This window comes from Myiozetetes cayanensis, unplaced genomic scaffold, assembly GCF_022539395.1.
Source record: "Myiozetetes cayanensis isolate MyiCay16 unplaced genomic scaffold, myiCay2020 scf5-8, whole genome shotgun sequence".
Lineage (NCBI taxonomy): Eukaryota > Metazoa > Chordata > Aves > Passeriformes > Tyrannidae > Myiozetetes > Myiozetetes cayanensis.
In genome coordinates, this window is record NW_026087742.1 from 1,054,884 (window position 1) to 1,077,454 (window position 22,571).

The following is a 22,571-nucleotide window of genomic DNA, read 5'->3' on the forward strand; positions in this document are numbered from 1 at the left end:
CTAAAGAAGTGGGGACTAACAGGGGCTGGGGCTGAAAGAAAAAGCCATTCCTAAGTGGAAGTAAAAAAAAAAAGTTCACTGAATTCACTTACTGGCTTATCTTACAAAAAAAACAACAACAATTTTATACTGTAAATAACTTGGGTGGCAATAGAGAAAAGTCCCACAAAGTGGTTTTCATACCTGCCATCCCAAAAACTCGGGGATAACTTCCCCAGGACTTTAAAATATGCAGCAGAAAACTTGTATCAGAAGAGAGAGAGGTCAGTAAAAATCCCCCAGTCACTGAATCCCAGACTCAGCTACTTGGCATTTGCACTGACTTCTGTTGTGAAACAGAATTGTTAAATATAAATCAATCAATCAATCAATCAATCTATAAATAAATACACAAATAAACCAGAATGTGTTAAATATGAGGAAGGTAAGGAATGGTTCAACACACTGAAAAATCAGGAAAACACAGTATTTATCTGTATTAGCTATAACACACATCTGGGAGAAAATAATTCATCTTTATTTATATAAAACTTCCACTTCTCGGCACTTTCCTTTCACCCTCAGGCACTTCAGTTCCAGATTGATTTTATTTGGACCTTTTGTAATATTTTAATGGGAGAACCTTCTCCTGGGCAACTTCTAATCCTGATTTTATTTCTTGTTGCTGCTGCTGCTTTTATCTTCCATCCTTGTGCTCTCTGCCCTTGCAAATTTAATCATTAACTATAACTAATCATTTTATATATATATACACACACACACACATAGAGAATGAAGCATTTCAGAGCCTGTTGGAAACAATTCACTCAAAACAGGTTTTAAACCCCCTTTTTGCTGGGTTTAGGTTTTTAGTCCAGCATATTTAAAAAGGGAGCTTAGTGTTTCTCCCACCAGGAGGAGGAGGAGGAATCATTTCCCCCTGTATTTTCTAACCTCTTCAACTGCAAATCACATTCCTAATTACCTCAGGTACTCTGAGAAGCACTTCACTGAAACAATTAGGTTTGCTCTACAGTTTTAATTAAGCAACTCACTCATCCAAAAAGCAACAGATTAGTTCCTGGTGCCTGAAATAAGAGTTTTTGAGTCACTGGCCACAAAAACAGTTCACTTTCACCAACCCAGCGCTGGCAGCCAAGCAGGGAGTTGGTTTATCTTCTCCTGAGTGTTTCTTAACCCACAAAAGGTCTCATCAACCTCTTTAAGGTTTTCAAAACACCTCCCAGGAAAAGCAGAAAGAGATACAAGGATTATTTCCCATCAACATTCTGGATTATTCTATCAAAACCTGCTACAGCAGAAGCACATCAGCACATGGCAGTGCCCTCTAGAAGAAAAAGCATCAAGACAAAGATACAACCATCATTTTCGGTGGTATTAATTCCTTTGAGCAGGGGAAACTTTGCAGACTTGAGGTTGTTTTTCTTCTATTTCAGATAAGGCCCCTAAATATAGAGATCCTTGACCTTTGCACAAGAGTGGCAAACGCAGCAAGTGCAATCACTCCTCATCAGGAGGTGTTTTGAACATCCCTCTCCTGATCCAGAGTCTGTCATCGAGTTCACTCCGTGATTTGACAAGGATGAGACGGAGGAAAAAAACCCACATCTTAAAATTCCCCGATTTCTGACGCTGGCCTTTCCATTCCCGGCACCACAACTAGAAGAGCTGGAACACAAATCTCTCCCAGAGGATTCCCTGCTCACCTCAGCCTTGCGAATGCTCTCTCTGGCTTCATCAATCTTCTGCTCCAGCTCCGCCCGCGTCTGCTCGGACATCACGGGCCCGTGGCATTCCAGCTCCTCCAGGGTCTGCCAGGAACAGGGGAACACACCACACCTCGAGTCAACGCCAGCAAAACACTTCCAGGATAAATATTTATTATTATTATTATTATTATTTGCTATGATAAATATTAACGACAATTACTGCTCGGTTACGTGCAATGGTCCATCCCTGGGAAAGAAAAAGGTGATGAACAGGTGAGGGGAAACATCATTTGAGAGCACAGAATTTCACCTGGATGTTCCACTCAGGGGAGGCTTCCAGATCTCCACCAGAACATCCTACTGTGGCAGGAACCAACCCATCTACAGGCTGGTAATTCTGTATTTGAAAGGGGAATGTTGCTGCATATTTATGTCAGGAATGCAGAATCCCAGAGGTTGGGTTTGGGAGGGACCTTAAAGATCATCCCATTCCAACCCCCTGCCATGGGCAGGGACACCCTCCACTAGGCCAGGTGGCATAACATTTTTTTAGAGATGTCAGAGCATTTTGGATGTTGTTTTTCTGCAGCTGATGCTCCACTCAGGGGTGGGAACTGCAGGAATGTTTGGGAGATGAGGCAGGGTATGGTGAAAACACAACAGACTCCTCCAAGGCTGCCTTTTGGAGGAAAAGCAAAGAACTTCAGTCTTTACTCTCACTCTAAAATACACCTTTCAAAATACCTGATGCCCCAGTTAGGCTGCCAAACACAGCCCCAGGTTCTTAAAAAGTAAATTCATCAAAACACAATTTTATAACCTTCGGATCAGATTTAAAGTGCACACTGCTCATGGATTTTCCTGGTGCTGAAAAGACTTCTGATCCCCAAATGAACATGGGTAATAAATACATGAGAGAGTGGAGGCAGGAGAATCCCAGGGAGATAAGAGAACCCCTGAAAGTTTAATTTGAGCAGGAGGAGGGTTGGGCATTCGCAGTAAAGCAGAAGCTCTGATTTCAGATTCCTACAGGAGTAACAACACATAATGACAAAGCCTGAGGAGCTGCAAACCAAGAAAGGCCGGGATGAAAACGGCAGGGCGAGGGGACAGGACAGAACCAATCCCTCAGTGCTCTTCCCTCACACCCCAAATCCCCGTGTAGGGAGTTTTCCCCACCTACCCTCTGGCTGTGGACGATGTTTTTGTGCTCCCGGGCCACCCTGGTGGCCCATTTCCGAGCCTCCTTGTTCAGACTGTGCTCCTCAGTCGTTCCAGTTTCCGATTCCAGTTGTCGGCTCTGGAATAGAAAACAAGGGAGTGAGTCCTGAGGCAGCCCCAGGGGGAACCTCTGCGGGTAAAATGGGTATTTTCCCTACAGGGTAGCTCTGTGTTACATTGATCAGGGGTCTTGTCTTGTATGGAACATGGAGGACACGAGCAAAACCACTGTGCTGGACTTTGGGATGGGAGCAGGCTGTGGAAAATGCCAATCAAAGTTCACAGGAATTCACAGCTCAACGGTTTCAGGAGCATCGGTGTGACACTGAACACAACCACAGCTCTACTGCAGTGACAGACAGTCACAGCGAGTCCAACTCAAACACAGGCACAGCCATCCACTGAATCCAAGAGATGAAGAATAAATATCCAAGGATTCAGCTCATCTCTGAGGTAAACATCGTTATAGGAGGCAAAGATCACAGAATCATGGAATGGTTGAGCTGGAAGGGACCTTAAAGCTCATCCAGTCCCACCTCTGCAATGGGCAGGGACATCTTCCACTAGCCCAGGTTGCTCCAACCTGGCCTTGGGACACTTCCAGGGATCCAGGGGCAGCCACAGCTTCTCTGGGATTCAACCTGTGCCAGGGCCTGCCCACCCTCACAGGGAAGGATTTGTCCTTAAAGATGAAAGGTTTAGTGTGATCCCATGGGCCATTTAGGCTCCTTCTTAGAAATTCTCCCCCTCAAGAAATTCCAGCTAAAGGAAGAAGAGTAGTTCTCTACTGTCTACAGATTGAACAGAACCTGTCTGGAAGTCTGACGACTTCCCAGCATGTAATTACTGAAATAATTCTTAATCTTTCTGTCATTTCCATCACTGCACTACCCAGGAAAAGCCCTCCAAGATCACCGAGTCCAACCATCCCCCAGCACTACCAAGACCACCACTAACCCATGTCCCTGAGTGCCACATCCACGTGGATTTTAAATCCCTCCAGGGATGGGGACTCCACCACATCACAGGAGGGGTTAAGGGGAGGCAGCACCCCCTGCTGCTCACAGTGACCAAAAAAACCACCCCAGAGGCTCTTCCAATCCACTGGAAGATGTCCAAATATTTGATGCCAAAGCCAGAAACAAACATTCCCATGGAGTTCACCCACTGGAGTGGAACAGAACCACAAAACTCATATTTGTGGTAGTTTTTAAAGAAAAAGGAATTGCTGGACAAGGTGCAGGGCGGCCCAGAAGAGGAGGAGGGTTACAAGCACGTGGGCAGCTCTGGAATGAACATGTAGGAAGGTGAAGCTGCAGGTGAAGATCTCTTCACCCATCCCCTCAATTTAATTATTAAGTTTGTTTTTACCTGCTTTTCTTGAGGAGGATTTATAGAATCCCATTCCCTCATTACTGACCTCTTTAATTACCTCTGTTAAGTTATTCCCCCAGGTCAGTGCAAAACTTCCAACAGGACAAACACATGGATTTATTCACATCCCATCCCTGAGATAACACTGGACCTCAGTTTATTGTACAGCTTCTCCCACAGCTTCCACCTGGGTCACAATCCTGAGCAGAATCCTATAAACGACCTCCTAACACATCTCTTAAGGAATTTCCAAAGTTCCCATTCATCCTGCTCCTACTCAGCAGCTCATTTTCTTTTCCTAAGCTGGACAAGCCAATGGAAATGCACTGGATACTTGGCTGAGAACAGTTTCAAACCCATCAGGACCTGGAATGCTCCCTGAATCCATGGCTGGGAGGGACTTGACTTCACCTGAGCTGTAAAAGAAGCTGCTGCCACTTGAAAGGAGGCTGTGGAGGAACTTGGAAGCAGAGGAGCAGTGGGAGGTGGCTGGCATGGAAAGGCACCTTCTCCAGGATGGATTCAAGGATTATCTGGGAAGTCTCAACCCTCAGGGCAAGGGGGACATCAAATGAGGAATGAAAACCCTGCTGGGCATTTAAATAGGTGAGAACAAAGGAGCTAAACCAGGTGTATCCTCCAGACATCAAAACCAAAGGGAAGAAGGTGAGGGAACTGAAGAGCCTGGTCCTGACCTGATTTACCAAACCAAGCTCTTGCTTAAGTGTTTTCAGGGCTGGAACTTGGTGGTGCCAACATGGCCAGTGCCTCAATTTAACCTCCTCCAAAAAAGAGGGAAACCAAACCCGCTCTCCGTGGCCAAGGAACGAGGGAAGAGCCAAAAAAAATCCCCCAGCTAAACATAGATGGACATTCTGCTGCTCCCTCAGGGCTTGGATTACACTGAAAACAGTGTTTAGTGCTAAAAATTCAATCAGGAACCCAAGAGAAAGGGCTGGATGGCTCCAAGCAGCTAAAAAGCTGAGAGGCAGCAATGCTGTTGCTTAAATTAACACATGAATTTAGTCTGCAAACATGTGTCCCTCCTCCAGTTTTGTCTGGAATGTTGTTGCAGGTGCAGAAGCTGCAAACCCAGCCTGTATTTTTATTTGTCAGTTATATCTGGACATGTGCTGTCCTAGAAGCCAAAACCCCCCCCCTTGTTTTTGAGCCTCAAAGTTCTTTTTTTTTCCTTGACTTTCGAGGCTGAAGCCTAAAGACAAAAAAATAAATCACTTTGCATGCAAGAAATCTTTCCTGCTTTTTGCCTCTGGCAAAGGGTCAACATAAAACAGGGATCAAAATCAGGCACTTCCTTTCAAGAGGTGAAAACAAGAGGTTTTCATGCCAAGGCTGCAAAGCAACACTTTTGGGAGGAGGGAGGAACACACATGACATTTTTCACACAATTCACAGCTAAACTCAGCACTTTGAGCAAAATCAGGGGTCAAGTTCAGGGCTTGTTTTAGCCTCTTATTGTAGAACTACTTTCATCTAATTTAGCCCAGAGTGAGCTCAGCCTGACTCACATTTTAGGGAATTTCTTTCCCTAAGAATGGCTGAATTTCTCCTCAGCAAGAACTCCTAACAACTTCCAGATTGACAAAAATCAAAGAATAACTTTATTTTCAATATATATTTAGCTTCAAAAAGGTCATACTTAAAACCACCCTGTTCTGGTATTAGAAGATTGATACAAGGGAATAATAACTTACTGTTAATATATATTTAGCTTCAAAAAGGTTAAACTAAAAACCAATCTGTCTGGTATTGAAAGATTAATAAAATTAAATAGTAACTTCTTTTTAAAATAGATTTAGCTTCAAAAGAGTTATATTTAAAACCAGTCTACTCTGGTATTAAAAGATTGATAAAATTAAATAATATCTTTATTTTTTATATATTTAGCCTCCAAAAAGCTGTACTTTAACCCAGTCTGTTCTAGTATTAAAGAGATCACCCTAAACACAGAAATACAGGTCCTTTTTAAAGTATATTTATGTAATTTATATAAAACAGCCTCATAGAAGCAGCTGAGCAATTCAATATATTCTGTGTGTGACAGTGAGGGGAAATTCATCCTTTCTCTCACAATGCACCCAAAACCTGCCAAATAATGAGGGGGGGAAACTGCAAAACCTTCCCCTGATCTTCCTGAGGTGTTTTTGTGCAAATTGCAGTGGGAAAAAGATTGTTTTCATGATACAAATCAGTTGGGCCCCAGCTTTTTCCTCATGTGCTCCAAGAAAACCTCAGGATCTGGAACATCCAGGGGAAACCAGGGATGAAAAACAGGAAAAAGGCCTCAAAAACGGAGTGTCAGCTTTTTTGGGACCGTTCCCCTCCCGCTCCAGGGACACGTTCTGGGTCATTTTTTTGGCTCTTTGTCTCTCCTGGATGAAGGGAAAAAAAGCAGCTTTTCCAAGCAGGAAAGGGAGAAAAGCTGCTGAATTTCCTTTCTCTTTTGCCCTCTTCTTATCTGTGAGCGTGGGGACAGCACGTTTTCCACACCCTGGATTTCCAGGGAATTAATAAATATCCCTTTCCTTCAGGGGGATATGTTGGATGATTAAACTGTCCCTGAACTGAGGATCCAGGGGAGGCCAAGTTGTGCTGGTTGACTTTTTTGGGGAGGCTGAAAGGATTCCAAAAGACTCTTCCCCCATTTTCCACTTTGCTGTTGGTAAACCCATTTTGGGGATTAATTGCTTGACAGAATCAAACCTGATGAAGAAGAATAATTTTTTTCCTAAATATTTTTAAGGCAATTTCTTGAAGGGAAAAAATGGTTTGGTTTAAACTTTTTTCAAAACTTCTTTCTCTCTTTTTTTTTTTTAAACTGGAATTTACGTCCCTCAAAACAAGACAGTGAAACAATCTCAATAATTTAGTCATGTGAACAACTGTTAAAATTCAAGCTCCAACCAATTTTTTAATCATGGAAAAGAGCTGATTGATGTTAAATATTTTTGGGTGTGTGGGCATTTAAGAGGGTACATTTCACCCACTCTTAATGTGATGCTGGGGATCAGAAGTCCTGAAAATTGATGGAAAACTGTTTCATATTTTCCTTTCTTAGGAACAGACTTTTGGAGGCTCTGCTGGGATCAAACTGAGCTGTGGGTGCTGCACCTGACCCCAGGATTGCACAGAAATCTACTTTCCATCACTTTCTGGAACTGTTCTTCTCTTATAAAGTAAAACTTTGGGATAGACCCTGAAAAACTAGAATTTACAGCAGAATTTCACGTCATTTCTAACATTCTTCCTGCCTACAATAGTCAAAATTCATTCCAGTAACACTTAAATGCTCCAAACTTTGCCCTCAGTCCTGGTGGATCAGGGATTCAGCCTGAAGAGAGCCCACAAAACTTGGAAAACGTTAATATTAAACACTTGATGAGATGTATTAACCACTCTGCTTTGTATTTCTTTCAGCCTTCGGTGTGAAAGTTTTTATTTTGTCTTTCTTTCAGCCTTTGGTGTGAAAATTATCATGCACAACCCACAGAAACTAAAAGCCAACCCATAAACCCTGCAGATTATCTGCAAATACGTGGCAAAAGAATGCTTGATAATTGTTCTGCAATTAAATGTTGATTCAATAGAAAATTAAATAACATCTGACCAATTCCTGACCAAGTCAAAAGCCTGAACAAGAGCCTTCAACCCTTTGTATTTACTGATTAAAAATCGGGAATGTGTAACCTGTTACCCATCCTGTCAGCTGAGCATAATTAGATGGATCAGAAAGAAGCCTAATTTAATTATTTTGGGGGAAACTGGCAGCTGGAAGCTCCAAAAGCTGCAGTGCACTGAGGAAATGCAGGAATTCTCCAGGCCAGGTGGGTTAAGCAGGTACAGAAGTCACTGGATGTGAGGGACAGGGACAGTTTTAGAGCTGGAGTGAAGCTCCAGCAGCGCACGAGTCCCTTGTGAGCCCACACGAGTCAAGGAATCCTGTCACTGCTCATGCTGAAGAGCTTAATAGGAGGGAATTAACAGCTCTATTGGACATGGGGATAACCCTCTGGAAAAGGAAGAGAATTAAATTAGTACCAGGGCTGCATTTCATCAGTGCATCCTAATAACCTCCACTAGTCAGACCAGCTCCCCCCTCACGGTGGAGCAGGAACCAATTACACCCAGCGCTGTCTGGAGCTGTGAAATTTTAATTCATGCCCCCAAAAGATGAGAATATCAATTACAAGTGCTGTGCAAGCTCAGGAGTGTGAAGCTGCTCCCCATATTTAAACACCTTTAAATTGATTTTTCCTTCTTCGAAGTCTCATCGTGAACAAAGCTTCCCACCCCCCCCCACTTTCTATTTTCTATCTATTCCATTAATTTACACAAATTTATATTTATTGTATAGTTTGACAATACATATTCTGCATTCTGTTGCCACCTCCACGTGGGTGTAAATTCAGCATATCCCCAGCCACATGCACATGGATAAGGACACAAACACCAGCAGGTACCTCTGCTATTGTCATTCTCATAGCACTGACAGGTGAGGGCTCAATCTCCACCAGCTGAACTGCATTAAAACTCTGGATGCACAGATTCCCACAGGGATGAAAAACACAGCAGCAAAGGTTAGAAAGGCAGGGAAAGACACTCATTGTGTTAAGAACAACCTCAAACTTTACCAGGGAATACGCTGAGCTGGAAGGGACCCACAAGGACCATCGAGTCCAACTCCTGGCCCTGCCCAGGACACCCCAAAATTCACACCAGAAAAATCAGAATCCCAGTTTCTTGCAAGGCAAATACAAAGGAAACTGTGCCAGAGAAGTTGGTGTGACTGCAAAAATCCCTTTTATGCAGCTGCTAAGAGGGGTCTCAAATTAAATCACCTGAAATTCAGATCGTTGCTGTCCAAATCAGTTCACTGACAAATTCAAGCAAGAAAGAGCTGCACAGGGTTATATTTTTTTAAAGATCCAGACTTATTTTTAACTGCTATTTCTTAAAATAACATTAGTAATGTTGCTGGGACATCAGCAATCCACCTGAATCGTGGGGCTGTTTGGAAACGGGTTTAAACATCCCGATTAACCCAATTTTCATGTCTTTGCTTTGGAAGCAACACATATACCAAGAGAATGTTTTTGGAGGTTATTTTTGGAATGCAGCGTTTCACCAGCATTCTTTTTAAGTCAATTACTCCTTCTGTGTATCTCTAAGCATTCCTTGAATAATTTAGGTGTGCAGGGACACTTGACTTGGTTACAACACAGTAGTAGTGAACATGATGAGAACTTCCCCAGCAGGATAAAAAGGCAACAAGATTCAGTCAGAATTAGAGCAAAATTTAGTAAGAATTAGGCTGAAAGCAGAGAAACACAGGGCTGTTAGTCACAAAAAGCCAAAAAATATCCTGCTTTTCTGTGGGTGACACTGAGTCTCTTTGATGCTTTCACCACCGTCACCCACCCACGGCCCCCAAAATCCAGCGTGAGGTTAAACCAGTCTGGGATATCAGCGAGCAATGTTCTCTCCCACATTTACACATAAAATACATCAAAAACAGAGCAAGCCCAAGGAATTCTGAAGGTCCTTACAGTGTCACTGTCACTCGGCTGGAACTGGAAAGGCTGAGGTTTGTGGAACACGGAATTCTCCTGTAAGAACAGCTGGAGGTTGTAATCCCGCACCACCTGGGGGAATAAGAACAGGCCTTTTACACTCCTCACTTTCTCGGTTTCAAAACATCCCCAGAGTAAAAGCAGCCCTTCAAACAGAGCTCACTCTGCAGCAGAACTCCGATGGAAATTCAGAACCTCGTTCAGAGGACAAGGACCTAAAATACGACTTTAACCTACAAAACGAGGAGAAAAAGCCAACTATGGAGAAGACACAATGTGGTGTCACTGCCATCAGTATTTCCCCCTCCCCTTTGTGGATAATTCCTTGTGGATAATGTTCTTTCTTAGGCTGAAATGTGTTAATTTTACAGAAATTATCAGTTGTGGGAGCTGAAAAGACTATTTGGAGTAACGCACATAAAATGAGTTGCAAACTTCATCTCTCTTTATTAAATTGCTTTCAGAGGAAACTCTCCAAGCCTGTGTTTTGTAAAGCAAAACCACTTCAGCTCCTAAATTTGTTTAATGACACGTTTCAGCAACCATGACACATGTCCCTAAACAAACCTCTTATGTCACAATTTACAGAGATTCACAAAGAAACACTCAGTGATTGCAACAGGAAAAAATAGTATCACTGCTTGAAAGACTCTCACAGAGCATTCACTGCTTCAATGGGCGAAAATGAATACACAGCAGCACGAAATTATAAATATCTATTACCAAAGTGAGGGTTTAGATGTACAAAGTAGATAATAAAGGTGGTATTTATCCAGAAATAGCAGCTTTGTGCATGACCTGGGTGGACAATGGGAAATACAACTTGTTCTCTAATGCAGCAAAAGTGTTGCTGAAATACTGAGCTGTGAAAAAACTAATCTTCAGTTAAAGAAAGTAAATAGTCCCCCCAGGGCCAATAATACCCTCAAAAAAGGTCATAATTAGTGTTCCAATTTGAGCAGTTGAACATGAACACATTCAGAGGGGAGGGAAGAGAGACAGGGATCTGCACCAGGGATTCCCAGAAATAGAAATGCAGAAAATACTGAAGAAGGGAACATCTGCAGCTTCAGATGATGCTCAGCACTCATCATAAATATATTTTAATTTAAACAGCTATTCCATTACATAGTCCTTTTAGAACCATGTGAACACTGACCATAGCACACAACTCTGTGCCATGACTAATGTATGGAATTATTTTAACTTCAATTAGGGAAAAAAACCCCAAAATGCAGTTACTGAGGGCGTGAAAACCTACCCAGATATTTTAATGTACTCAATTTGCACCACAGACCTCAGACTTCCAAGCAACTCAGTTCTTCAAAGAGGAAAACCCATCTTTACAACAGCAATCCTGAGGGATTTTCCCCTCAAAGCCACAATAAACGAGAACAATTGTTATCAGAAGAGGAAAATGTGCAAGCCCAGCAAATTAAATGGTGCCTTTTGCACATTATATTTGACAATTGATAAAAAGAAACTTAAAAGACTCTAAAGCAACACAGTGTTCTTGGAATTAAACTGCAACTTTCCCAAATAGGTTCTACTGTTGCTCAGAAATTAAATCAATGTCCTTACACATTTTTTTTTTTAAGTCAATGTCAAAACAGACCTGAAATCAAATACATCCCATGTGAAGAAAAGGCACAGTCAGAGATGTGCATGAGGGAAATGATCTGCCCTCTGACCAGAAAACTCCCAGAAATGGGGGTTCAAAACAGCAAACGGAATTTCAGAAAATGCTCCAAAGAAAATCAGATGTGCAAGAAAAAAGGAAATGCAGAAGTAAAAGACTTGAATAAGACTGTTCAAGTGACAAGGGAGTTAAATTTCATTTTCATACCATCACAGGATGGTTTGGGTTGGGAGGAACCTTTACAGTCCATCCAGTGCCATCCCCTGCCGTGGGCAGGGACACCTTCCACTAACCCAGGCTGCTCCAACCTGGCCTTGGGCACTTCCAGGGATCCAGGGGCAGCCACAGCTTCTCTGGGCAACCTGTGCCAGGGCCTCCCCATCCTCACAGCCAAGGATTCCTTCCCAATATCCCACCTAACCTTACCCTCTTTCATCTCAGTGTTTCCATTCCAGTATCAGAGGTTAACATTTCCAGCACATTCCCCAGGAATGACGTGGGCCACGCTAACCCAGCATCATAAAACCCCCAAAGCTCCAACAAATGATGCTGCAGCTACGAAAACCCTGCATTTTGGGCAGAAAATCTGATTTTGAGCCCTTTCCCTCCATCTGCATTCCACGAGGTGACAGCCAGTCCCTAAGCAAATACAGCTGAATTCCACCCTGAATGATGCTTCAGATGGAACAGGCAAAGCATTTCTCCCCCAAGTGACCTGAAGTGTCTGTTCCAGGCAGAGTTTTATTCCAAAGGGCCAAGCTGCCAAATGTATATCCCATGTTTAACACACAAGCTGCTTTTGAAACACACTGGAAGGGTTTTGGTCGAGTTTCTACTCTGGGTTCACCTTTTGAGCTGGTTATTTTAACGTGGACCCGTGCTGGAATGGAAGGATAAGCAGAACCCATGGAAAAAAAATACCCAGTGAACATATTCACAGAGGTAGGCACGGGTTTTCAGTGCCAGTGTAACTCAAGTTTTCCTTCTCTGCATTCCTGAACCACAAGGAGAGAAACAAATTGGTGCCAAGGAGCCTGTTGGGACCTGCCACTTGTATTTACATTTTTTGCTCCTTCTGCAGGCACTGAACTGACTCAGGAAAGCAGGAGCAGCACTGTTTGCCTCCAACACAGAGTGTGATGTTGTTACTGTGGAAAATAAGCCAGACCTGGAGGCTCCTGGCCTTGCAAAGCCTGGCTTTGCACACAAGCTCAGCACACACAGAGATCCCGGGAAGGGAATCCTAAGCGAAGGAGCTGTTTGGATGTGACAGTTTAGTTGGATCAAAGTCCCAACCAGGCAGCACTCCAAGGATTTTTGAACACAAAGGATGTGACAGCACAGTGAGAAATTAATTATGAACAGCAGATATGATACAATATAAAACATTATATATTAGGCAAATACATAGAAACTCTAGATTTAGTTAAAAGATTCCAACTCAGTGTTGTCGGGGAACACATTTGGACCCTGAATGAGACACCCCAAGGTAAATGATAGCAAGTCCTTTTCTAACAGGAGACAAAATGGTATTTTGATTATTTTTACAGCTGCTGCCAAGTAAATTCAGAGCCAATTTTTCACGCCCTCCCTTTCTGTCTACGAAGGTGTGAGATCACTTGTTTGCAGGTGAGTAAGGAATGTGTTAGGTATGTTTTTGCTCCTCAGGTCCCTGTGTAAATGAGCTGTTTCTGTGCAAGTAAGGCAACAAATAAATAAAAGAATACTATGACTCCCACCAAAGCAGCTCCTCTGAGCTCAATGACAATTATTATAATTTTCTTTTTAGCCCAGCAGATGAATTATTTAAGCATCCAAATTATCCTGTCTGGTGTCTTTTAACTTAACACCAGTCAGGAGAAACCAAAACTAATAACCCTTGGCACGATTTTGGAAGCAAATCTTAAAGCCTGGCAACTTCCATAAAACTGTGAGGGTTTGGGTACAAAGGATCACTGAGTTCAAACTTACCCTGCTGGAAGTCTCCAGTAAAAACTGGAATGTGTTTTGTACAGCTTGGCACGTCTCTAGTTCAGTCCTGCTGAAAGCCATTAAATAATCCTTAAGGTGATCATATATATTTCCATCAAGGGCCTGTGTGAGGGAAAGAATTGAGGAAAATTGAGAAAAGCAGGAAGTACTTAAAATCTGATTTATTAATGTTCATCTTTAGACTTTTCAGATGCTCAGACCAGTTTTGTTAATACATGTACAGGTGTATTTCTCCTGAACTCAGCACTGACAGCAAAGTTCAAACTCTGTTGTAAGCAGAGGTCTAAAAATCCCATCACACAGAGTAGGTTACAGGTTTAATGCAAGTTTTGTGTTAAACCTGACTTTGAAGTGACTGATGTCATTTAAATGTTCAACTCTGCACAGATATAAAACCAAATTATATAGATTTTGAAATGGAGCATACTTTGCAGATATCCACTTAAACAGTGTATTCATGACAATGGTGAAAAGTCCATTTCAACACTCAGGAATGTGTTTCCTTAGAAAATTGCCTTTGATTATTTAAATCAGTTTGAAAAGTAAGGGGGGGGAAGGTTAAATTTTGCAAGACTTAAGGAATAGCTTCTGCCCCAACAAAATCAAGCCTAGTGTTTAAAACAAGGGGAACAGACACAATAAATCAGACACAATAAATCAGACACAAATCCTGGAAGTGTTCAAGGCCAGGCTGGACAGGGCTTGGAGCAACCTGGGCTAGTGGAAAGTGTCCCTGGTGGAATGAGAGGAGCTTTAAGGTCCCTCCCAACCCAAGCCATTCCATGATTCCATGGAATCATTCAGAACGTGGGAAGAACAGAAGAGATTTTCCTTCTGCAGAGAAGTTTCCCCCACTGTCAGCAGAAATTAAACCAGCCAAACTTTGGCAGCCAAAATCCTCTTTATACTATTTCCCTCCTCCTCCAGCACCGAGGAGTTCTCAGGACAGGGGGGTTGTTTCCTCGGACGCTAAACCTGCCTCGAATTTCCTCACGCAAAAACCTACGGCCACCAGGAATCCAGGAGAGGGTGTCACCCAAAGCAGCAGTAAACTGGGAATTCCATTCACCCCCACACTGGAGCTGGTTCCCTCAGCCATGTCAAAGGCTGGGATTGAGGAATCACCTGCCAAGGTAGCTCCTGGAGGCTCCCAGAAAGCAGAAGGGCCACCAAAAGGCTGGCAGAGAGCTATGGGATAAGAGCTCCAGGCTCTTAGGAGGGATGGCAGCTCCACCAAATACTCCGTTAACCAAAATTTTTCCCAAAATTCTCATCAAAGGAATGATGGAATAATAGCTGGGATGTTCAACCAGATGAAAAGCTCAGGAAATTCCCAACAGCAAATCCACAGAAAACCAAGAGCGATGCACAAGCACAGGTTCAGCTCATCTGTCCTGGGGTGGGCACAGCTTTCCTGGAATTCATCCATTAGGACACACATTCCCAGGACAGCACCAGGATTTTAACACTCCCTGTGCTTTTATCCCTGATGGGGTGAGCCCTCAGTGTCACCAGAGTTCCCACCCCATTCCAAGGACATCCATTTCCACATCAAAACAGGCAGTGCCAACAGCACTTATGCTCACAGGGAATACAAATGATGGAGAAAACTGCCAAGGCTGGGAGAATCCCAGCCTGAAACTCCCCAGAATGGAACTGCAGACTTTTATCTGTTCCTAAAGCTTTTCAGCTCAAACTCTGCTAAAAAACGTAAATAAATAATTGAAACTTGGCACAGCAAGTCCCAAGTGCTCTGTTTGCAGAGCAGCTGTGATTTCCGACATCCCACTCTGCCGTAAATCAGGATTTCAGAGCTCTTGGAAACATTCTGTATCTCCAGCCTGGGAGATTCCCTCACGGATTTCACAGAATCACAGGATCATTAGGCTCAGGAAAGACTTCCAAGGTCATCAAGTCCAACCTTTGAGGAAATCCCACCAAATCACAAAGTGCCACATCCGCTCGTGTTTGGAACAACCCAGGGATGGTGACTCCCCCACTTCCCAATTCAGTCCATTCCAGTGCTTAACCAGCCTTTCAGGGAAGAAATTTTCCCTCATATCCAACCTGAGCCTCCCCTGGGGCAATCTGAGGCTCTTTCCTCTTGCCCTGTCACTGTTCTCCTGGGAAAAAAGGCCGATCCCACCTGGCCACAACCTCCTGCCAGGGACTGGATCTGAGCACAGCTCAGGAATTGTTTTCTATCAAATCTCCCTAATTCACCTCACAGATTGAGATTGACCTGAACTAAAATTAAGGAAAACCAAAAGAATTTCACTCAGCAAGAACAGAATATTTCAGGCTGGAAAAGAACTTTCAAATCATCAACTGCAACTCGAAAACTGTGCATTTAATTCCTATTTTTCCTTAGCTCATTCTAAGCACACTGGTTTGGTTTTTTTTTTCCTTTTCCACCTTCAGCCTGTTCTGTAAAAGCACTTTCTGATCTCTCCCCTCCCTTCATATCAAGACGTTCTTTTTATGTTAAACCCCCCAAGGAGGGGTTCACGTCATCGAATTCAAGTCTGGACTTTGACTCTCCTGGTGTTTTTCAGAGGCAAAGGAGAGGAGTTGGTGCTTCTGGGGTGGGATTGCTGCCTTTCCAAGATGGGTGGTTAAAAATTAAAATAGCTGCCAGGCAGAATGCCCAAGGGCCTGTTCCTCTTCACTGACCATGAAAAGCCCCCCCAAAAATTAGCTCTGAAAATTGCTCAGACAGAGCTGGGGGAGATGAATCCCATTCCCACACATGGTTATTCCCAATTATCCCCTGCTGAGCACTAGGAATTAATTCATCTCCAGCTGCACTTTGTGTTCTGAGGAATATAAAAAAAAAATAAAGAAATAATAAGTTTGATTTACTCCCCCCACTCCTCTCACAACGAGGCCAAACCCCTCCCTCTCCAGTGTTATATAGAGATATAAAAAAAAGATATATAAGGAAGAATATTGAGGAAAATTGTGGCAAAACATTAGGGAGCACCCAAACCTGTCAGGGTGGGAGAACTGAGCTACAGCCCTGCTCCTTTCATTAATTAAAAGAGGTTTCACGATGATGAAGTTCTTAAATACTGATGAGAACTGAAGTTATTAAAGTCAGGGTAACATCACACGGGCAAAGCCAGGCCTAAACAAGCAGCTCCCAGGCCTAAAGAACTCCTCGTGGCACAGGGAATGGGATGTCCCACCAGCCCCAGGGGGTGAAGGTTGGTTGGTTCCCAATTTCCAATGATAATGGAGTTCATCCGTTCTATAAAATAATTCATCCATTCTATAAAATTATTTACATTCTATAAAATTATTACATCAAGCTGGAGGTGGGAATATTGAAACAAAAGCTTTGCCTTGCTTATGTGATCTAAATGACCATTCCCGTGGGATTTTATCCTTTCAGTCTCATTGACTTCCAGACTCTCTGACCCAAAGCACTGAACAGTCCAGGTTTCGATAGAAAAACAAAAAAAGTCTTTTCAAAAATCCCTCATCAAACAACTTGAAGGGGAAACTTAGAGGGGGGGGGGAGGAGGGAGGGAATCAATTCCATAAAGCCAACAGCCATTATTCCTCCACAATGGCTTTTGTTCCCTTTCTGCCTCTCAGGAGAGCACTAAATCACTTTCTGAACTATTACAATCCCACTGAAAAACCTGTCTTTTTTGTCAACTTCAAAAGGAAATCAAGAGGGTTTTTTTTTTAAAAAAAAAAAACCCAAATCTGGCATCAAAGCCAAGATAATACGAAGTTAAGTGGCACAGAGTGACAATTTGCAAGGAGAAAAAAAAAAAGTCAATGTTTTTTAAGAAATCGTTTCTTTACAGTGGAATTGTCATATTAAAGGGGTGAAATTCCTTACCCCCCCCCCCAATCTGAGCCTGAGAAGTTAAGGCTGAAATTCAAGCTGAGAAGAAGCTGTTAACAAATAAAACCTAATTTTCATACACAAAATAAGTAATGAATACAAGGGTATTCTTATATACAACCAAATTAAAGTGTATTTCTATAAGAAATCCTGTACAGTAAATCTATAAAATTATATATGGAGGGGATGGGACAAGAACATTCTGATTTCAACATCCAAGTTTCACTCAGAACTTCACAGAGGAAGAAAATTTCAGTCCTAGTTCAGACCATCATTTGCAGGAGGATTTTCTTCTTATTTCAAGGGATGATATTGAACATTTTGGGAAGTTGGATGCCTTGGCTTTAATCATTCTACACTTTATAAAAATTCCTTCAAAAGCAAGGATGTAAATGAAACTGAGTTATTTTTAGGACATTTGGTTGCCTTTGGGATGTTGTTACTCAACTAAGATGCAGAAGACACCCCGTGCTGAATGTTTTATGTTCTTAATTCCAGGTCTCTTCACTAAAACATTTACAGGTCTCAGCCACACTCCATTTCAAAATTACAATTTCAGTGTCTTGGAGAAGACAGAGAACAAGTTAAACTGTGTGTTTTTCATTTTAAAAGCAACCAGGAAGAAAAAAATGGCAAATATAAATAATATACAAAGCAGAGTAGATAGTAAATAATATACAATAATAAACAAAGCAGAGTAGAGTTGGATGAAGCCACCAAAGTGAGTTTTCCCTTTTCTCCCACTTATTTCTGAAATATTCCTGGTATTCTATTCATGCTTGTCTTGCAGAGAAAGTACTAAAAGCAGTGTTGAACAATAGTAATTTCTAATTAATAATTTTCCAGTTTAAACTCAGCTGTTCAAACTCAACCTCTCTGTAGCCACCAGGCACCAAAAGCAGCACTCAGGTTAAAAAAAAAGAACAATTAAAGCCACACTTGTAAACCATGTGGGTTTCACTGACTAATTAATATCAGTCTCATCTGAATCAGCACTGCCCAGGAGTAACTGGGTCTTTTCAAACACAGGCAGCTCTATTTTTATGTGTTTTTAAACTGGAATCCAACGTTTGTGAATAAAACAACCACCAAACTGGGGCTGCCATGAGATGATCTTCAAGGTCCCTTCCAACCCAACCCGTTCTGTGGCTCTATGAAATTAAGTCTGCATTTCCAAACATCCCTTTTTGGATCGGTTGGTGCGACCCAACACTCTTTGTGGCTCATTTGGCCTGTGCTGAGCATCAAAAACCTGGACAAACGCTCGGGAAGCTGCCACTGCTTTTCAGGAAACCACCGAGTGATGTGGAAGGCCAGGAATTTCCTTAATGGGTGGAGGGAACACAACAAAATTAGGGCTGATCCTGCAGCCTGAAAACCGAAAGATAAGGGCAAGAAACGAAGTGAACAAAAATCATTGTGTTTGTGGAGTGGTAACTTTTCTCTGGAGTCAATGGGATTGAATCCCGGCAAGGGGACGTATTGTCCTGTGCAGGAATCAAAGCAAAACCCCCAAATGAAAAGGGAGATCTGTATCAGAGATTCCACCCTCTCTCTCTGTTATTACACCCTCTGGTTTATAATTATATTAAAATAATTATGTATATTAACGTATTTATATTAAAAATTACAATAAAATTCTTGCACCGCCCTGTTTTTATTTGCATTAGAAACCCTGTTTTGCTCTGCAAACCACCTGCAACTCATTAATTAATTTTCATCCCTTATTTTCTGCAACACACTCCAAACTTTTCCTCGCTTAACAACCCAACAATAGCAATTCCAGACCAAACCCACTGAGTGAAGCTTTCGGAGTGTTTGTGTTTAAAACTCGTGCCTAAAATCCACTAAATAAACTGTGAGATCTCACAAGTCTGGGAATTCTCAGTTGAATGGTTTTGGTCAAGGAGACTCCCCCAAGTGCTTTAATTTTTATATGCAGAGAAGATAAAAATGAATATAAAAAGGAAAGGTTGGGGCGTGGAGAATAATAGATAAATTATCAGGAATTCTCACTATTTAGGCATCAGTTTTCATCCTTCTGGGGCTGGAGGGGTGAAGAACAGAAGCCTCTCTCTGTATTTTAGCCACGAAGAGCAACAAACCTCCTCTTGTGTGACAGTATTTTAAACCCTGTCTGAAACTCAGAAGTCCTAAAAGCCAACAACTGGAATCAGCTGCATTTGCCAGCTCAGCAGGATCCAGGTCAGCGCTTCCCAAGGACACGAGGAAAGGAAGGAAGGGCAGGAAAACCCATCCTCTCCAGTTAACAGCTACATTCCACAGTGATTTTCCTTTAAAAATGCTGATTCCTGGGAGGAATTTCTCCAGGGCATCCATTTCTCCCAGTACAGAAGAAAAGCTTCTTATTTTCCCTTTTCAGCTCTTCCCTCTCCGCACGATTTGTTCCCGCTCAAATCCTTCCTTCTCCAGCAGCATGAAAGGAAATCAGGGCTGGATTTGTCTGGATCTAAATTCCCAACAAAGCCAAGATCAAAGCCTCAGCAGTGTCCCTGAACAACCTGCCTGGAGAAACAGCTCCAGAGAGTTTCCCATTCCCTGCAATGCCGGAGGAACAACTGCACAGTGTCCGCTCCCATCAGGGAGCTGAAGGCTGAAGGCTCACTCCAAACTGATGTGGAGCTGCTGCCCATCCTGCCCTTTGCAGCCTCACTCTTTGGGGAAAAATCCTGCTTTTTCTGCCAAGCCAAATGTGGGAGGAGGGAAAGCTGCAAAGGAAAGAGGAGGACAAAACCCAACCCTCTTCTCTGGAGCAGAAAGTTAGTGCTGGAATTACTCAGCCTACCAGGAGAAAGGACCACCTCAGTCTTAGCTCAGGATTTGAAGTCAGAGGGAGAACAGCCACAGTTTGCATCCAAAGCAAAACAGGGATAAGCCAAGGCCGTAAAATGATCTGTATCCCAGGATAATCTCACACATCCAATGCTGCCTGTATTGCTAAGTCTGCTTTAGGGAGACCCAGATCCAACTCATCCTGGAAGTATCACAAGTTCTGTCAGGGAACACCTGAAATCCAGTGGGATCCATCCAAGTTTAGAGTCCCCAGCACAGGGAGGACCTGGAGCTGTCACAGCAAATCCAGAGGAGGCCACAAAGGCACCAAGAGGTTCTGAATGAAGAAGGTTTTAAGAGTCCCTACAAAGATGATCCTCAGACTAAATATAAGTCAGACTAAAATATAAGGACCAAGTCCAGCGAAACTATTTTTAGGAATTTTTGCAATCCACACACATGAGCAACATGTCCTTAAAAAGGAAACCAGCTCAGAGTGACTTCAACAATTAGAGAATCACAAAACAATGAAGGAAGTTATCCCCAATAATAAAGGGAAAAGCATCACAGGGGCAGGGCAGTGCCAAAGCTGGAGCAGCAGGGAAGATTAATCCAGGCTTCCCAAATTCCACTTGGGAATTCCATGTGTCAAGGGGTCCATTCTCATTTATTCCCAAGGGAATAACATTCCCAACTGATGCCTCCACTCCTTCTAAGCACCAGTGGGTGAAGACAGAGATAATCGGAGTCTGAAGTCTGGAATAAAAAATACTGGGAAAGGTTTTTTTCCCTTTTAAACAGATTCCCCCTAACCCCATCCCAAAGCCTGGCACAAAATCCCCATTCCAAGCAGTTTTCCTCACCAGGGATTGATGGGGTGGTGCCATTTTCTCCAGCAGCTGAGAGGATTTTATAAATCATTTTATTATTTGATAGGAGACAGTGAGGGTTAAAGTTAAGCTTCTTTTCCAACTCATTCAACCCTGTGGGATTAATGTTCAAACCTTTCAAAACCCACTTAATTTCACAACATTAATGGTCAGATGTTGAAATCACACAGGAAGGGGTGTCCCAAGAATCTGGGATTTCTTGGATAAAGGCTGCCTTTAATGCTTAGGCTTTGCTATTAAATTGAGACTTTCAGCAAAGTTAATTCATTGAAGGCCCTTTTAAACTTGAAATGGGGCTTTCAGACCCAAGTAAAAAGGGTCTGTGCTCAGTTTGAACGTTGAGACACAGAATTCAGTGATTTGTACCTAAAATAGATCATAAAATATGTGTCACAATGTCACACGTTTCCAGTTACAGCTTTTCACCCCACCTGCCTCCCAGACAAAACCAGACCAGGTGCTTCCTGAGCTTTGGTTCCTTCTCCTCCCAAGCAGCTCCAAGGCTCCTTTCTGGTAGAAGAAATATTTTGGGAGCTGTTTTCATTGTGTTACAGCTTTGAAACAAGATGGCAAAGTCTCATTTCCTGTTCAAAATGAGCAGTTTTATGACGTCTGACAAAAACATCTCGAGAAGCCCCGAACCCTCAACGGTTTCTACATAAAACGTTTCAAAAGAAAAGAAGTTTTAAAGTTCGCTGTTCCCTTCCTCTATTTGATTTCTCCTGGGTTCCTGTCAAGCACCTCCTCCCCAGTCTTAACCCTTACACTGCCTCCCTGGTGCCCTCTTCCTAACAGGGATTTGGAATGTGGTTTTTATGGCTTTTCAGTCATTTTCCTTGTTCTGCTGCCTTGCATTCAGCTTAAATCCCTGATCACTCTCCTCCTCTGCTCTGGCTCGGTGAGACCCCCCTGCAGAGCTGCCTCCAGCCCTGGGAACAGCAGCACAGGGATGTGGAGCTGCTGGAGAGACTCCAGAGGCCCTGGAGATGCTCCCAGGGCTGGAGCCCCTCTGCTCTGGAGCCAGGCTGGGAGAGCTGGGGGGGTTCCCCTGGAGAAGAGAAGGATCCAGGGAGACCTGAGAGCCCTTTCCACGACCTAAAGGGGCTCCAGGAGAGCTGGAGAGGGACTGGGGACAAGGCATGGAGGGACAGGACACAGGGAATGGCTTCCCACTGCTAGAGGGCAGGGTTGGATGGGATATTGGGAAGGAATTCCTGGCTGTGAGGGTGGGGAGGCCCTGGCACAGGTTGCCCAGAGAAGCTGCAGTTGCCCCATCCCAAGGCCAGGTTGGAGCAACCTGGGATAGTGGAAGGTGTCCCTGCCCATGGAACTGGATGAGCATTTAAGGTCCTCTCCAACTCAATCCATTCTATGATCCTATGATTATATCTCTTTATTCCTTTCCAAGTCATTCCCACTCCCTGCACCATCAATTCCAGCCTCCCATTAACTTCCTCACATAAATCCATCCAGGACTACTTCTGTGTCACCTCCTATCCAGAA

General features: G+C 43.1%; 1 protein-coding gene across 2 annotated transcripts in view; it reads right to left on the reverse strand.

The window, feature by feature from the left end:
* The window catches only part of FCHSD2 (FCH and double SH3 domains 2), a 111,862-nt gene that overhangs the window by 18,915 nt on the left and 70,376 nt on the right, over positions 1 to 22,571 (reverse strand). The window contains exons 9-13 of one of the 2 annotated variants that reach the window (XM_050333463.1): positions 13,506 to 13,628; positions 9,872 to 9,967; positions 8,786 to 8,857; positions 2,893 to 3,009; positions 1,707 to 1,811 (exon numbers count right to left, since the gene is read on the reverse strand). In XM_050333463.1, coding sequence (XP_050189420.1) covers positions 1,707 to 1,811; positions 2,893 to 3,009; positions 8,786 to 8,857; positions 9,872 to 9,967; positions 13,506 to 13,628 — 513 coding nt within the window. The remainder of the gene's footprint in view (positions 1 to 1,706; positions 1,812 to 2,892; positions 3,010 to 8,785; positions 8,858 to 9,871; positions 9,968 to 13,505; positions 13,629 to 22,571) is intronic. The other variant, XM_050333464.1, reaches the window with a different exon arrangement.